The 17,735-nt window shown below is 55.4% G+C and overlaps 4 protein-coding genes across 4 annotated transcripts; 3 read left to right on the top strand and 1 right to left on the bottom strand.

Annotated features, from left to right (window-relative positions):
* Window positions 1-2,267: 2,267 nt before the first annotated feature.
* On the bottom strand, window positions 2,268-2,789 carry BO80DRAFT_32123 (uncharacterized protein). Its single transcript, XM_025715129.1, has one exon. The coding sequence runs from the start codon at window positions 2,753-2,755 to the stop codon at window positions 2,399-2,401; it is 357 nt and encodes a 118-aa protein (XP_025576638.1). The 5' UTR covers window positions 2,756-2,789; the 3' UTR covers window positions 2,268-2,398.
* Window positions 2,790-3,604: 815 nt separating this feature from the next.
* nde1 (nuclear distribution protein NudE) lies at window positions 3,605-5,865 on the top strand. The gene is made up of 2 exons (XM_025715126.1): window positions 3,605-4,059; window positions 4,141-5,865. Exons 1-2 carry the CDS (start codon window positions 3,823-3,825, stop codon window positions 5,722-5,724), a joined length of 1,821 nt encoding a protein of 606 aa, XP_025576637.1. The 5' UTR covers window positions 3,605-3,822; the 3' UTR covers window positions 5,725-5,865.
* Window positions 5,866-7,437: 1,572 nt separating this feature from the next.
* On the top strand, window positions 7,438-8,484 carry BO80DRAFT_492490 (metallophosphatase domain-containing protein; the record flags this gene model as incomplete). Its single annotated transcript, XM_025723771.1, has 3 exons — window positions 7,438-7,703; window positions 7,781-8,033; window positions 8,156-8,484. The coding sequence occupies 3 exons, from the start codon at window positions 7,438-7,440 to the stop codon at window positions 8,318-8,320; spliced, it is 684 nt and encodes a 227-aa protein (XP_025576636.1). The 3' UTR covers window positions 8,321-8,484.
* A 2,072-nt stretch (window positions 8,485-10,556) lies between these two features.
* BO80DRAFT_443619 (acetyl-CoA carboxylase ACC1) lies at window positions 10,557-17,525 on the top strand (the record flags this gene model as incomplete). Its single annotated transcript, XM_025721368.1, has 3 exons — window positions 10,557-10,700; window positions 10,769-10,939; window positions 11,001-17,525. 3 exons carry the CDS (start codon window positions 10,557-10,559, stop codon window positions 17,523-17,525), a joined length of 6,840 nt encoding a protein of 2,279 aa, XP_025576635.1.
* Window positions 17,526-17,735: the final 210 nt, after the last annotated feature.

Raw genomic sequence — 17,735 nt, 5'->3', positions numbered from 1 at the left:
GGCACTGAGATGATGACAGCAGATAACAAGCCAGGATTAGAGCAGCTGAGTACTGGGAGGTGATCGATACGCAGATGGGATATAGCCACGAGACAGGATTCAACAAAGCTTTTCAAGGAGGTTGACAAGACGCATAAACAGCACTAGGGGTATTGCAAATGGCTTATTGCTCAACACCCTACTCTGCTTTGTCGTTTTACCAAGCAGCGTTAGCATGGGATCTGAAATCACAGTCACGACTGTTCCGTGTTGTCGTGGGTCATGACAGGAACAGTGAATATTGCACATTAAGTCTGGCCATGGTCGTCCCGGCGAATTCTGAACAATAGACTGCCTGTAATGGCTGGCCTAGCAGCTGCGACTTTTCCGGTACACTCTGGTCTTCTACATGCTCGTCGATTAAGCAACAGACTGAGTCGGCTCATATTTCATCACGGTCTTGCGCCAGTGCACACTGTATATTCGATGTGATGGAAGGGAAGCATTCATGCAGCTGGTTTCCATCAGGAGACTGCTTTACGATGCCAGAGGTTGATGGAACCAGAACACGGGCTGTGAATTATACTTTGAACTACTCTACCCTCAATCAAACCATATCAAAATGCCGTTACCCTGCCTTGCAGAGTTGTAGTCTTCCGACTCCGTCCTCTCCCAGCCACCAAATAGAAGCATCTACAAGCACCAGCCACTAATTTCCTTCCTTCGTTCAACAAGCCAATCCTCCACCTCAATTCAACATCCCATCTAACAGACTGCTATCCCCAAATACCAACAGACAGAGTATATGCACCAGCTCCTCCAGTGCTGCTGATCAAACCAATGTGCTGTGTGGTGCATTACTACTCCACCTGCGTATGGAACAGCGGAACCTCCCTATGAAAACAAGGTATCTTGCCCGGCGTTTGCCACCACACTCTCTACTGTCCAACTCCTTTCTACCTTCACTTTTTTGTTACCTTCTCTCGTTTCTCCTTCTTGTCCATTTGATACTTCCCCTTGGCTTTCTACAACTGACATGTTCGTCCGATCGTATGATTATGTCATGTAAGTTAGTCTCCCTTTCGCTCTGGATTCTGTGACTGATTAACTATCTTCGCTACTATGTTTGACACAGACGGTGTTCTAGCAGGATCATACTATCCTTGGTATTATCTGAAAACAAATTCAATGGACGTGCTATGCTGTATGCCATATCCTATGGCAGTGTTGTCAATGCATATCCCCTATATTCAGAAGAGACAAGGTAGTTGATACTAATCTACCCAGTCGAGCTAGTCAACGCACATCCTCCACTCAACACTCTCATAACTCTTCCCACTATTCACCACTCACATCCCCGAATTCCCTCGCAGTATCCGATATCCACCTCTGGTATATGATTCTTGTTAAGCACCCTGAGTAATGAGCGTGGCATCTAGTCCACGATATGCATAGTTCCCCGCCAGTCCATGGGTTATCGGATCATGAGAGGGATTGTATCTTGCGCAGGGAAAACGGCTCCAGCTTCATCATGTTGGATAGTTGACAAGCATGTAGGATTTGGTTAATTGTTTGTACGGGATGGAAACGGTAAGATGATGCTTATGAGGCAGTTAGATTGGCGCAGCGATGTGGTTGTGGTCTTGGTCGAATATATATTTGGGGCTGCTCAGCTTCAGTTGATGCGTTAAGGCACCAAGATTGGGATTGGAATCGGGGTTTGATATCACGCACACGGTGATAATTTTAGATATTTATAAGGTATCATGGGGCCTACTTTAATATAATGGGAATGTTTATCAGATCCTACTCGCACCGGGGTAACCTCTTGGGCGAGGAGTTGCATCTCCGTCGCTATAGGATTCGACCTGAGACGCCCTTGGCCAATCGCGCATTATATTTCCGGGCCATCATACTATGGATACCTTGGTCCATTTCTCTTGAGCAACTCTCCCGACTAGTCCGCCGTAGGCCTACATCTATCCGTCCCCGGCCATATGGAGCCAACCCAGAGCATACCCTTGATACATACGGTCGGTGGGATTTTATAACTCTCTTGAATTACGGAGTACGGCAAGGACAGTCTTTAATGCTTCCCAGTATTCTGGACTCGCCGCGTGTACGGCTCGCGAGCAGTCGAGAACACATCCGCGCATGAGCTCGGAATGTATGATACCATGCCCCTGGACCATTGCAGGACCGCTCAAGCGGGAATGGTACTGACGCCAATGATTTCCGCATTGGCATCACTGTGGCTTCATACCCATCCTGGAAGATCGCATGAATCTGAGACCGATGGTCGCTCAACGCAAGGGGGATACTCGATGGCTATGTTGATCTATTGTTCGTGACTAGGGTTGTCTTGGTCCGAAACACTGGTAGCATCGTGGCAAGCGCGGACAGGCCATATCAGAGAAGTTTATGCTGGGGGCCAAGAATGGGGCCGTTTACTATCAGATTCTATCGTCGTTGGACCACGGGGTACAGCAGCTCCGGTATGTCGCCGTCGGCTATCGACGCATGGGTTAGAGGTCCAACCGGCCACGATCGCCTGGCAAAGCGGGGTGTTTCCCCTTCTCTCTGTCATTGGAGAGGAAAGGCCGGGCTTGATCTGAAGTTGAAGGTGACGCTTAGAGACGAAAACTGATACAGGCGTATTCGGACGCTGTTCCCGGCACCCGCATGGCGGGCTTTCGTCATAATTGACATGGCGACGCTTGCAGGTTACACAACCACGATGCCACTTTTGATGGGAGCGGCAAGAGTCATGACCCATATCTAAGTTCAAGAGAGAGCGGTCGATGGGGTTGATTTGTAGGAGGTGAGATTACGCTCACGGTCACGAGCCAGATCCTAGCAGAGCCGAGAGTGGCTTAGGGCGACTGATGACCATCTGATTGGTGTTCAGACTTCTCCTGCAGCCGACCAGCAGCAAACCAATCGTCGCGCTCGACTGGAGAGAGACTCGCTGGATGAGGTGGTCATCTGGATGGACACGCACTAGTTGATGGGTTGGAGGTTTGGATACACCCACTGGGGTGATGCTCAAAATTGGGAAAATATATAGTGGGCAGTTACATGGGGCGGATAGGCAATACTATCATTCGAGTGACTAAAAACGCTCCCAAGAAGAGGGCATATCGACACACCGGTACTTTATAGGACGTGAGGAGACAGCGTGACGGTGACTCGAGATGCAGGAACGGTGGTTGCCGTGTTGCCCAGGCAGACGAATGTTGATGTTTGGATGGATTGCTTTGATTGATGTTCCAACCTCAGGCCGCAACCGGCAAGGGCGTAAGTTACCCGTCACGACCGGTAAAAGCGCTTGTTGACCCCGTGCCGCTGCTGCCATTGGCTGATTGGATCTTGCGCCCGTCCCGTCCGCTCTGGATAGCATCACCATCCATCTACCCAACTACCCTCCCCCTCAAAACAACTCCCCTTCCCCTCTTCCCCCTCCCCCAGCCCTTTCCCTCTGTGAGGGAGTCCTCTAAGGTAAGTCAATCTACGGAGACCAGAACGGTCTCGGCTACGTGTCAGCGAACCGGGGTTGCACCGTCGCTTCGTCTCTTCTGCCCTCCGTTCACGATCTCTCATCGTCGCAATCGTTCCCGGCTGCCTGCGACACCGCCTCGGCCCCTCCGCCATCACCACCAGTTCACGCACGGTTGTTGTGACTGCCCGCGTGTACATGCCCTCGACCCTGGCGTCCCCTTCTCATCGCCCGACCGATCCATAAACCCCCGTTGGGTGTCCTCCCCCCTTCTCCCGGGGTCTTTCTGACGTGGTCCCCTGGAGCGTGCGTTCCGAACGCCGGTTTCGTCTGCTGGTGCGCGAATCATGCCGTCCGCCGACGATTCTTCGTCCGCCCGCCCCAACGGGACCAGTTCGCGGTCCGACCAGCTCGCCTACTACAAAGCGCAATATGAACAGCTGGAAGCCGAATTGGCGGAATTCCAGGCTTCCAGCCGCGAACTCGAGGCGGAGCTGGAGAAGGACATCGAGGCGTCGGAGAAGCGGGAGCGGGTCTTGAAGGAGAAATTGGAAAACCTGAGATACGAGGTCGATGAATGGAAGGTGAGCCTCACGAGTTCCTGATCCCTCGTGCTCCCTCGTGGGAGGCTTGGAGATCTCCAAGGTTAACGGACCCCCTTGCAGTCCAAGTTCAAACAGTCCAAGTCCGAGGCCAACGCGGCTCAGAATGCGCTGCAAAAGGAGATCACCACGTTGCGAGACACCAGTAGAACGCTGCAGTTGAAACTACGTGACACTGAAGTGGCGAACGATGATTATGAACGCCAGGCCCGCCACACCACTTCGTCCCTGGAGGATATGGAGCAGAAATACAACATGGCTATTGAGCGCAGCGTCCTGCTTGAGGAGGAGGTCAAGGCCGGCGAGAAAGAGCGCGAGGCCCTCCGGATCCAGAACCAGCGTCTCCGGGATGAGTTATCGGAGCAGAAGCTGGACAACGAGATCCTCCAGGAGAAGCTTCGCCACGAACAGTACGGCGGTCGCCGCAAGAAGCCGACGCCTTTGTACCGCACTTCGTCCTCAACACCCCAGGCTCCAGAGATATTTGATCGCTCCCCTGGAACGTCCACAGTGTCCTCCCCCTTATTTGTCACCACCCCGATGAAGTCCTCCCTCATGGCGGTCACAATGCCTCCCCCGTCGCCGCCGATGTCTGAGACATCGAGCAGCCTGACAACCAACATCATGACCAACATGCGCAAGTCCGTCCATACAAGTTCCGGGTTTCCGCACAAGAAAGCCGCGGGATCCGAGTCCACGATGGGTTCCCGGTCGATGTATGACTCGAGATCGTCGAAGTCTTCCCGGTCTCGTGCCACGGCCAATGCGCACAGTAGCACCCGGTCGGTGTCTACGGTCGCGTCCCGCACGACCTTACCCACGAGTCTGCCCATGACGTTGCCCTCGTTCAGCAATTCTCCGTCTTTCAACACTGAAAGCCCGCAAACCAAACTGCCCAAGTCGGGTTCGTTGTACCAGATCCGGGGCCTCATCGGCAAGATGCAGAAGCTGGAAGAACGGGTCCAGTCGGCCAAGTCCAAGCTGCCTCCACCCTCCGACTCGCCATCCCGGACCTCATCGCGCTCCGGCTCGATCTCCGTGAATGGTGGGAGCCCTGTTCCTTCCACCATCACCATGCGCCGCAACTCTCGCAAGCGGTTGAGTGGCAGTAGCTTTAGTTCGTCGGTCCGTGATAATGATGGCACCTCGTCATCGGTTTCCAACAACCGACCGTCATTTGGCACCCGCAATGGAGGCGACAGCCGACCCAGCAGCCGCACCAGTTACTCCAGCTCCTTCAGCCAAAGCACGCACCCCAGCATTGCGCCCTCGACACGCCCGGAAAGCCGTCAGAGCCGGACCAAGACGCCCTTGGGACATTATTCGATGAACCCCACGACGGAGAGCCGGCGGCCGCGGTCCTCGCTGAGCAACCCTTCTGCGCAGAACGGTGCCGTAAACGGCATGTCCAACATTGACGAAGATGTGGATCAAGACCTGGCGTTCCGCATGTCCGTTCGAGCCAAGATCAGCGAGGCGCGCGAGACCCGCTTCCCCTTGTTCTCGAAGCCTCCTAACGGGCTGAAGAAACGCACCCCCAGCGGCATCTCGGCCATTCCCGCGCCGCGAACTCTGCGGACCAGCACTGGCGGCACCAAGGCCACGCCTGACTCCAAGTCCAACGGTGACCTGGGCGAGACCTTTTAACCTTGTTCTTTCTGCTTTTGTCTTCTCTTCTTTCGAATACCCCTCTTTCCTCCCCGAATGACAAACTCAAGGGGCTTTACGATGTTCACGGCCGGTACGCAGGTGTTGATTCGCTTCTTTTTATTCCCCATTGCCCCTTCATCCCCTCATTTGCATCCATTTTTCCTAATTGATTTGCTCCATTCGACATTGTTCCATTTACATCGACTACCCCTGGCAAGTTATTTATTGAAGAACCCCCCTGAGGGGTCGGTTCATTTGGCGGACTTGTTTAGACAGGTTCATAGACATCTGCATTTGCAATATCCCCCGGTGGTGGCTCCCTGCATGGGAGACCACCGGGCCTGTACAGTCAGTGGCGGCGGAGTTGGAATTGTGACCGGTTGACTGGCGCATGGAATGTTTCGAGCCGGGAGGGTTGCCTCCACGGCGTCCAAGCTGTGACTCAGCACTGTTTCTTTGATGTATGCTGTCTCTGTGTATTCAGTGAGCTGCCTAGGCGTTAAATACCCAGTGACTTGATATGGTTCAGCGTAGACTAGTTGTAGCTGTCCAGAGGGCGACTACAATGGTATTTATCCAGCGCCGTAATGTAATCCGTGCAAGGGGAGAAAGGTGCTAAGGAACGAGTCCGGCATGTGATTGAGGACACAACCTACAGCCTCCCACCGGTATCCCATCATCAGCCCCTCAAAACCTACGACTCACGCAGCACGCAGCAAGATCACCAACACAAACCCAACCCTTCATCCTAGCCTAATATAACTACTATAACCATCACTAAACCTACCCCTCCATACCCAGTCCAAAATATATTAGATAATCCTTCCTCGGCCCATTCGGCGTTTATATACCCTCCCCCTCCCCTCCCCTTCCCTCCCTACCGGCGCATTTCTCACACCCCCGAAACCAGCCCCGAAACTCAGCGACCTCTCCGGCCCGAACCCGCGCGCACGCATCCATCACCTCTGACGATCTAAAATCTGACCGGCGGTGATGGTAACTGGTAGATCGATTAGGGTTTGGGTTTTGGTTTTGCTCGGGCGTCGGGGGCCGGAAGTTGACCAGGAAACTCCGAACCTCCGAGTCGGTGCGGATCCTGCAGGATTGAGGGATTCGTATTGGGGTTTATGCAGGTTTGGGATGGGATGGGATTTTGGTGCCGGAGGGATGGGTTAGGTTGGGTTCGGCTCGGGGGGATGAGGGAGGAGGTATTTGCGCGGGGGCCAGTGGTGGGTGTTTGAATACGGGGTTGAGATTGTGGTTTGGGGGTATCGTATGGTTTTGTTTTTTGTACTCCGTAGATCTGGGGACTAAGTACTAGTTACTAGTTAAGAGGATGTGCTGATGTAAGGTGGTGCGATCTACTCAGTAGAGTAGATCATTGTTACTGCATCTGCTGGTGATGATGAAGAACATGGTGCCTTTTGATGTGGTTGACCAAGGGATGTGATGGTTTATATATGTCATTAGTAGTCATGGTGTCTGCTATTTTTGTAGTGTTGCTCATCTTGACATCAATCAGTGAGTTACTGGTAGGCTGGCATATACTTTGTAGGCAGAGTAGATACTTCACTCTCAGCTATACAATCTTCATAGATATCAGAACTTCACTGGATGATCGATTGTTCAGTGAACCATACTGACTATTATCACTTCGTTTACTTGTTGAAGATACCATCTCTTTTATCACATACATCATCACCGTACATCATGGAGACCACTGGAATCAAGACCAGATTTCTCATCCTGTCCGATACGCACAGCATGGACCTCCCCTCCCAATACATCAACCACCCCAACACCGACGTCGTAATCCACTGTGGCGATCTGACTGAATCATCCAAACTACAGGAATACCGCACCGCCATCCAACTGCTGCAGAAGATCCCCGCCTCCCTCAAGCTAGTCATCGCCGGGAACCACGACATCAGCCTGGACGAGCCCTGCTTCCGGCAGAAAGTGGCGGATGCAAGATCGTTGAACATCGACCCACGCCAGATCCAAGCGGAATTCGGCGACTACGGGGAAGCCCGACGCCTATTCGACGAAGCAGCCGGCATCAGCTTCCTGACCGATTTGCCCTAGCGAACGGGGCCTCCCTAACCGTCTACGCCAGTCCCTGCACACCAGTGGACGTGGTCCTCACCCATGGCCCGCCTAGAGGCGTCCTGGACATCCCGTTCTCGGGCTATCGGGCCGGTTGTGCTCGTTTGTTCGAGGCCGTCGCTCGGTCTCGGCCTCGTTTGCATTGCTTTGGCCATATCCACGAGGCCTGGGGCGCCAAGTTGGTGACTTGGCGCAAGACGGTCAGTGAGACGCCGACACTCATTTTGCGGATATCGATCATGAGAAGTCGTCGGTCATTGCGAGGCTGCCTACGATGGCTCCCGCCCATGCCCAGGCTGATCTAGCTGTGCAGGATGCCAAGGTCAATGGGAGTTCCTTTTGCTGTCACACGAGTCATTGTGCCGGTGATCCGAATCCACTTCAACGTGGCCTGCAGACACTGTTTGTAAATGCCGCGGTGGAAGGCTCGGAGGAGGTTCCGATCCAGTTGCCTTGGCTGGTTGATATTGAGTTGGCTCCTGCGTGAGCCTTGCGGTGAGGGTGGTTCTACTGGGACGTATACTGTGGGACTGATTTCGACATAGTGTTGATGGATGGGGTTGGTGATTTATTAATCCCCGATTGACCGCTACTCATAGTCTGATAGGTGAACAATGGGACTGTCCGTGACATTTATGATGTGTTCTCGAGACACGAGGTTGAAGTTCGTAGAATTCCGCACGAGCATCTTGCCCAGACCGGGTTAGCGGCTGGCAGATTGATGAGAGCGGGCGTCCCGTGATTTCCCACGATCCCCAACGGGATGACAACTCCGCAGGTCCTCATTGGTTCCGAGCGGTGGGCCGTCAACATAGGCTCAAAGAGGTTAGTGTAGGGATGGAAGAGCCGTGGAGCGGTGGACACCTCAGGAGTCCAGGACAGGCCAGTCGGGCACCGCGGTGGACCTTCAGCAACAGGAACCGGGATATGCTTCAGAGTCTGGAAGTCTCGAAGTATGGAAGAGAGACTAATGGGGCCGGCTCATTGGGCTAGAGAATGAGCATGGATGGAGGTACGGTACCACCGCCATACCAATGAGCGGAATACCGTACATTCGGATGAGCGGGTCTGTGAAGAAACCACCCTCATGGGTATCTGCCATTGTCGTCCCCAGTGTAGTCAAAATTAATTAAATCGATCCCTATCACCAGGTGATCGAATTACATCTACCACTCCTGGCAGATCGGACCGGACTGGCGGATGTTCTGGCTACTTTCTACTTAAGAATAGATTACCGGCTCCCATAGAAGCTTGTATTATGCCGACCTGATCTGTTTTCGCGCTCCGAGCCCCGGAGTATCTCTTCAGCCCGGACTCGACGCCCCGACCCTGCCAAAAGGCACCTTTTGCCCTTCACGGTAGGGACAGCCATTGACAGCTCATGACGGCCCGACTAGGCTGATCGCTAGAAAGGGAGGGGTCACTCGGTGTTCCCGGCCACGGTGAAGATCGTCCTGGCTTTCTGTTGGCATCGGGGAATTCCCCCAACTAGCGAGCTGGGTTCAACTATCTACTATCTGGAAGGCGCCTGTGCACGTTACCCCGTAGTGCCTTGCTTGGTTGCACTCTCCCCCATCCTCGGTACTTGCGTCCTGGCTGACATGGCTTTGCAGCGAGACCGCCAATGATCACGATTTAGTTCCATCCCTTTTCCAGGTTTCGTAGAGCGAAAACCCGCATGGAAGGGGGTGATAGAGAGCATCCAGAGGCTGGAACCATGGACCGGGTCGGAGGCTGATTGGCCTGGAGCGGATTGTTGACCCGACAAATGCTGGGGACCGGCCAGACAAAAGTGGTGGGAAGCCCGACGTCATGGGCCCAACAAGCCGTACCGCTAGTTGGGGTTGCTGCAGTTTGCTGGCGCCCTCCCGGCAATAGTCACCGTAGTTGCGATCCCCTCGCGCTGGGCCGCGCTGGCTGACTGGGCGCGGACCATCGGGGCCCATTCTGTTCTATAGTCTTACGGCTACCGGAGCAAGAAAACTAGTGCCTCTCTTTGCTTTTTTGGATTTTCGATTTCTCCAATTTTTATTTTTTTTCTTCGCTTTTTTCGGGGGCGTGAACATCCTCCGCGTAATTTTCCGTTCTGTACATTTACCGGTTCGAGACATTATACGCTTCGTCCAGTCTGGCTTGGCCCTGACAAGTAAAGTAAACCAGCTCCAATTTTCTCCTCATCCTCCCTTTAATTCTCTCCTCTTCCCTTCCCTTCTTCTCACTCGACCTCTTTTTCTCTTCTTCCCCCTCTCCCCCATTACTTTCTTCCAGTGCCATTGCTTGCCTGCCTGGCTGCTCCAAGGCTGTCCCAGTAAGTCCCCGGCCCTCCCCCCCCCACCTCCAATTCATGCCATAAATTCCCTCGTGCTGGATCGTGCCGGCCGCTTCAATCCAATTCCCAGACCTGCTGTCCGCCTTGCTTGAGCTGACTCTTATCTCCCTCGCTCTTACTCAGCCCGAGGAATCGAATCCTTCGTGTCTCATCTGCCCTCCCCCTCATTCTCCTCCGATCGCCATTCCTACTTAGATCTTGGAGGGCTTAATCCTGTCTCATTCAATTCCATTCCACCACTTTTCCTCCGACGCCTTACGGACAACCATCGCGCCCTCTCCCTCCCATTCTTCCTCTGCGCCGCTTCTTTCACACCTAGTCCCCCTCGCCTCGAATAAACCGGCTTCATCTCTCGCATGGGAATTCTATAATACCTAATATTCAATCTTGCACCATGAGCGCTCCCACCGGAACCACCAGCTCGCGAGCTGCGAACATCCCTTCACATTTCATCGGCGGCAACCACCTTGATGCCGCACCGCCCAGCAGCGTCAAGGACTTCGTGGCCAGCCACGAAGGTCACTCCGTCATCAGTTCGGTGAGTTTGGCGGGGAACGAATGAGTTGGCCGGGCACGCGCAGGAGCAGCAATCTAACGGGCTGGCAGGTTCTGATCGCCAACAACGGTATTGCGGCCGTCAAGGAGATCCGCTCCGTCCGAAAATGGGCTTATGAAACCTTTGGCAACGAGCGTGCCATCCAGTTCACAGTGATGGCCACGCCAGAAGATCTGCAGGCCAATGCGGATTACATCCGTATGGCGGACCAATATGTTGAGGTACGTGGTCATGCTGTACAACCAATGACCCCCGAACCAGGTCCGTTAACAGAAATTTCAGGTCCCGGGAGGCACGAATAACAACAACTACGCCAACGTTGACCTGATCGTCGATGTCGCCGAGCGTATGGACGTTCACGCCGTGTGGGCTGGTTGGGGTCACGCCTCTGAAAACCCCCGGTTACCCGAATCCTTGGCCGCATCTCCCAAGAAGATTATCTTCATTGGTCCCCCCGCCTCGGCCATGCGCTCGCTCGGTGACAAGATCTCCTCGACGATCGTCGCTCAGCATGCTGGTGTCCCTTGTATCCCCTGGTCTGGAACGGGTGTGGATGATGTGAAGGTCGACGAGCATGGCATCGTTACTGTCGATGACGAGGTCTACAACCGGGGTTGTACCTTCTCGCCCCAGGAGGGTCTGGAGAAGGCCAAGGAGATTGGCTTCCCTGTCATGATCAAGGCCTCCGAGGGTGGTGGTGGTAAGGGTATTCGTAAGGTTGAGCGGGAGGAGGACTTCGTCAGCCTGTACAATGCCGCTGCCAACGAAATCCCCGGTTCCCCGATCTTCATCATGAAGCTCGCCGGTAACGCCCGTCACTTGGAAGTCCAACTGCTGGCGGATCAGTACGGTAACAACATCTCCCTCTTCGGTCGTGATTGTTCCGTGCAGCGTCGTCACCAGAAGATCATCGAAGAGGCTCCCGTCACCATCGCCAAGCCGGTGACCTTCCAGGCTATGGAGCGCGCCGCTGTGAGCCTGGGTCGCCTGGTCGGCTACGTGTCTGCCGGTACCGTCGAGTACCTGTACTCACACGCCGATGACAAGTTCTACTTCCTGGAACTGAACCCCCGTCTTCAGGTCGAGCACCCGACTACGGAGATGGTTTCGGGAGTCAACCTCCCTGCCGCCCAGCTTCAGATTGCCATGGGTATTCCCCTTCACCGTATCCGTGACATCCGTCTGCTCTACGGTGTTGATCCCAACACCTCCTCGGAGATCGACTTCGACTTCTCCAGCGAGGAGAGCTTCCAGACCCAGCGGCGCCCTCAGCCCAAGGGACACACCACTGCGTGCCGTATCACTTCCGAAGACCCGGGCGAGGGTTTCAAGCCTTCCAGCGGTACCATGCACGAGCTGAACTTCCGCAGTTCCTCCAATGTGTGGGGTTACTTCTCTGTCGGTACGTCCGGTGGTATCCACAGCTTCTCGGACAGTCAGTTCGGTCACATCTTCGCCTACGGTGAGAACCGTTCTGCCTCCCGGAAGCACATGGTCATCGCCTTGAAGGAACTGAGCATTCGTGGTGATTTCCGCACCACTGTCGAGTACCTGATCAAGCTCTTGGAGACCCCCGCGTTCGAAGACAACACGATTACCACCGGGTGGCTGGACCAGCTGATTTCCAACAAGCTGACAGCTGAGCGCCCTGACACCATCGTGGCGGTCCTGTGTGGAGCTGTCACCAAGGCTCACCAGGCCAGCGAGGCCGGTGTGGAAGAATACCGCAAGGGACTGGAGAAGGGTCAGGTACCCTCCAAGGACGTCTTGAAGACGGTCTTCCCTGTGGACTTCATCTATGAAGGCCAGCGGTACAAGTTCACCGCCACCCGTGCCGGTCTCGACAGCTACCACCTCTTCATCAACGGCTCCAAGTGCTCCGTGGGTGTGCGTGCCCTGGCCGATGGTGGTCTGCTCGTTCTCCTGAACGGCCGCAGTCACAACGTCTACTGGAAGGAGGAGCCTGCCGCCACTCGTCTCAGTGTGGATGGTAAGACCTGCCTGCTCGAGCAGGAGAACGACCCCACTCAGCTGCGTACGCCCTCTCCTGGTAAGCTCGTGAAGTTCACTGTGGAGAACGGTGAGCACGTCAAGGCGGGCCAGCCCTTCGCTGAGGTCGAGGTGATGAAGATGTACATGCCCCTGATCGCCCAGGAAGACGGTATCGTCCAGCTCATTAAGCAGCCTGGCGCTACCCTGGAGGCCGGTGACATTCTCGGTATCCTTGCTCTCGATGATCCGTCTCGCGTGAAACACGCTCAGCCGTTCACCGGTCAGCTTCCGGAGCTCGGCCCCCCTCAGGTTGTCGGTAACAAGCCTCCCCAGAGATTCTTCCTCCTGCACAGCATCCTGGAGAACATCTTGAAGGGATACGACAACCAGGTCATCATGAATGCCACCCTGAAGGAGCTGGTCGATGTCCTCCGTGACCCCGATCTTCCTTACGGCGAGTGGAACGCTCAGTCTTCCGCTCTGCACTCTCGTATGCCCCAGAAGCTCGACAGCCAGCTCCAGAACGTCGTCGACCGTGCCCGGGCTCGCAAGACTGAGTTCCCTGCCAAGCAGCTGCAGAAGACCGTTCAGCGTTTCATCGAAGAGAATGTCAGCCCTGCCGATGCCGAAATCCTCAAGACCACCCTTCTTCCTCTGACTGAGGTCATCAACAAGTACATTGATGGCTTGAAGGTCCACGAGTTCAATGTCTTCATTGGTCTCCTGGAACAGTACTATGAGGTCGAGAAGCTCTTCGGTGGCCGCGACGAAGATGCCATCTTGAAGCTCCGTGAGGAGAACAAGGATGACATTGGCAGCGTTGTTCAGACCGTCCTGTCCCACAGCCGCATTGGCGCGAAGAACAACCTCATTCTCGCCATCTTGGCCATGTACCGCCCCAACCAGCCTGCTGTTGGCAATGTCGCCAAGTACTTCAAGCCCATCCTGAAGAAGCTGACCGAGTTCGAGTCTCGCGCTGCCGCCAAGGTCACTCTCAAGGCCCGTGAGCTTCTCATCCAGTGCGCTCTCCCATCCCTGGAGGAGCGTCTGTCTCAGATGGAACTCATCCTGCGTTCGTCGGTCGTCGAGTCTCGCTACGGTGAGACCGGCTGGGACCACCGTGAGCCTGATATCTCGGTGCTGAAGGAGGTGGTGGACTCCAAGTACACTGTCTTCGATGTGCTGCCGCGTTTCTTCGTTCACCAGGATGTCTGGGTCACGCTCGCTGCTCTCGAGGTCTACGTGCGCCGCGCCTACCGTGCCTACACTCTGAAGGGCATCCAGTACACCCAGGCTGGAGAGACCCCTCTCCTTTCTTGGGACTTCACCCTTGACAAGCTCGGACAGCCTGAGTTTGGCCCCATCACCACCACTGACCCGTCGACCCCCAGCACCCCTACCGCTGAGGCGAACCCCTTCAAGCGGATCAACTCCATCAGTGACATGTCCTACTTTGTTGGTGACGGCAGCGAGCAGATGAGAAAGGGTGTTATCATGCCTGTTCAGTACCTGGAGGACGCTGAGGAGTACCTGCCCAGAGCTTTGGAGGCGTTCCCTCGGGCCGGTTCCAAGAAGAGACCCAGCGACAACGGCCTCCTTGCTAACTTGGAGGGCAAGCGTCGCCCTGCTCCTCGGGTTGAGAACGAGAGCGAGCTAACTGGTGTTCTCAACATCGCCATCCGCGATGTCGAGGACCTCGATGACAACCAGATTGTCACTCAGATCAACGGCATGCTTGCTGACCTCAAGGAAGAGCTGCTCGCTCGTCGCATCCGCCGGGTCACCTTCATCTGTGGCAAGAACGGTATCTACCCCGGATACTTCACCTTCAGGGGCCCCAACTACGATGAGGATGAGAGTATCCGTCACAACGAGCCTGCCCTTGCCTTCCAGCTGGAACTCGGCCGTCTGTCCAAGTTCAAGATCAAGCCCGTTTTCACGGAGAACCGCAACATTCACGTCTACGAGGCCATTGGAAAGGGTCCCGAGAACGACAAGGCTGTGGACAAGCGTTACTTCGTCCGTGCGGTCGTGCGTCCGGGTCGCCTCCGTGATGATATCCCCACTGCGGAGTACCTGATTTCGGAGGCGGATCGTCTTATGAACGACATTCTGGACGCTCTGGAGATTATCGGCAACAACAACTCCGATCTGAACCACATCTTCATCAACTTCTCGCCCGTGTTCAATCTGCAGCCGAAGGATGTCGAGGAGGCCCTGAACGGTTTCCTCGAGCGTTTCGGTCGCCGCCTCTGGAGACTGCGTGTCACTGGTGCCGAAATCCGTATCTTGTGCACCGACCCCGTCACCGGCCTTCCTTACCCTCTGCGTGTGATCATCACCAACACCTACGGATTCATCATCCAGGTTGAGCTCTACATCGAGAAGAAGACGGAGAAGGGCGAATGGATCTTCCACAGCATCGACGGTGGCAGCAACAAGCTTGGCTCCATGCACTTGCGCCCGGTCTCCACGCCTTACCCTACCAAGGAATGGCTGCAGCCCAAGCGCTACAAGGCCCACCTGATGGGTACTCAGTACGTGTATGATTTCCCTGAGCTCTTCAGACAGGCCTTCCAGAACAGCTGGACCAAGGCGATTGCCAAGATCCCCTCCCTGGGTGAGCAGCGCCCTCCTGTTGGCGAATGCATCGACTACAGCGAGCTTGTGCTGGACGATACCGACAACTTGGTCGAGATCTCTCGTGGCCCCGGTACCAACACTCACGGTATGGTGGGTTGGATCGTCACCGCCCGCACCCCTGAGTACCCCCGTGGCAGACGGTTCATCATTGTTGCCAACGACATCACCTTCCAGATCGGTTCTTTCGGTCCTCAGGAAGACAAGTTCTTCCACAAGTGTACCGAGCTGGCCAGGAAGCTGGGCATTCCTCGCATCTACCTTTCTGCCAACTCTGGTGCTCGTATCGGTATGGCCGATGAGCTGATTCCTTACTTCTCGGTTGCCTGGAACGATGCCGAGAAGCCCGAGGCCGGCTTCAAGTACCTGTACTTCACTCCCGAGGTCAAGCAGAAGCTGGATGCCAGCAAGAAGAAGGAGGTCATCACCGAGCTGATCCATGAAGAGGGTGAAGAACGCCACAAGATCACCACCGTTATTGGTGCCAAGGACGGCTTGGGTGTCGAGTGTCTGAAGGGCTCCGGTCTTATTGCCGGTGCTACCTCCAAGGCTTACGAAGACATCTTCACCATCACCCTGGTGACTTGCCGTTCCGTCGGTATCGGTGCCTACCTTGTCCGTCTCGGACAGAGAGCCATCCAGGTCGAGGGCCAGCCCATCATTCTCACTGGTGCTCCGGCTATCAACAAGCTGCTGGGCCGCGAGGTCTACACCTCCAACCTGCAGCTTGGTGGCACCCAGATCATGTACAGAAACGGTGTGTCCCACATGACTGCTACCGATGACTTCGAAGGTGTGCAGAAGATTGTGGAATGGATGTCCTTTGTTCCCGACAGGAAGGGATCCCCGATCCCCATCCGCCCCTGGTCCGACACTTGGGACCGCGATGTGGCCTACTACCCGCCCAACAAGCAGCCCTACGATCCCCGCTGGCTCATTGCCGGTAAGGAAGACGAAGATGGCTTCCTGCCTGGTCTGTTCGACACGGGCTCTTTCGAGGAGGCTCTCGGTGGATGGGCTCGTACCGTGGTTGTCGGTCGTGCCAGACTTGGCGGTATCCCCATTGGTGTGATTGCTGTTGAGACCCGCTCGGTCGAGAATGTCACCCCTGCCGACCCTGCTAACCCCGACTCCATGGAGATGGTCAGCACCGAGGCTGGTGGTGTGTGGTACCCCAACTCCGCCTTCAAGACCGCCCAGGCCCTCCGTGATTTCAACAACGGTGAGCAGCTTCCTGTGATGATCCTGGCCAACTGGAGAGGTTTCTCTGGTGGACAGCGTGACATGTACAACGAGGTCCTCAAGTACGGTTCCTACATCGTCGATGCTCTCGTCAAGTACGAGCAGCCCATCTTCATCTACATCCCGCCTTACGGTGAACTCCGTGGTGGATCCTGGGTCGTCGTCGATCCCACGATCAACCCCGACCAGATGGAGATGTACGCCGATGAGGAGTCCCGCGGTGGTGTCCTCGAGCCCGAGGGTATCGTCAACATCAAGTACCGCCGTGACAAGCAGCTCGACACCATGGCTCGTCTGGATGCCACTTACGGCGAGCTCCGCCGCTCCCTTGAGGACACATCCCTCTCCAAGGACCAGCTGTCTGAGATCAAGGCCAAGATGGCTGCCCGCGAGGAGCAGCTTCTGCCCGTCTACCTGCAGATCGCCCTTCAGTTTGCTGATCTCCACGACCGCGCTGGCCGCATGGAGGCCAAGAACACCATCCGCCAGCCTCTCACCTGGAAGAACGCCCGCCGCTTCTTCTACTGGCGTCTCCGCCGTCGTCTCAGCGAGGAGCTCATTGTCAAGCGCATGGTTACTGCGGCTCCTAACCCTGCTGCTCGCGACGGCACGGTTGCTCTCCCTGCTGCTTCCAGCGCCCCGACCGCCACCGAGTCCCCTCGCGCTGTGCACCTCCGCACTCTGCACGGTTGGACCGGATTCCTCGACGAGGAACTGGAGCACGACGACCGCCGCGTCGCCACCTGGTACGAGGAGAACAAGAAGGCCATCCAGGCCAAGGTGGACTCCCTCAAGGTCGAGAGCGTGGCCACCGAAGTCGCCCAGATGCTTGTCAACAACCGCGACGGTGCCCTGAAGGGTGTGCAGCAGGTTCTCAGCGTCCTCCCCGTGGAAGAGAAGGAGGCTGTTCTCAAGTTCCTGTCTTCCAACTAGAGGGTGCTCTCTCCACCTTCCATCTTCTCTTCTTCTGTTTTTCCCTTCTCACAAGACCATTTTATATAACCTTTTGCGCTTCCCTTGGGCCTCGGGAGCGATTCTCCTATCACACTTTTGGTTCTGTTTCTTGTGTTCGGGTCAATGGGTACACGGATTGATTGGCTTGGTCGGTTTTACTGTTGATTGAGTCATGCGATGCATATAACG

This window comes from Aspergillus ibericus, assembly GCF_003184845.1.
Source record: "Aspergillus ibericus CBS 121593 unplaced genomic scaffold BO80scaffold_13, whole genome shotgun sequence".
Lineage (NCBI taxonomy): Eukaryota > Fungi > Ascomycota > Eurotiomycetes > Eurotiales > Aspergillaceae > Aspergillus > Aspergillus ibericus.
The sequence above is the reverse complement of the archived record's forward strand: the minus strand, read 5'-3'. Positions and strand labels throughout refer to the sequence as shown.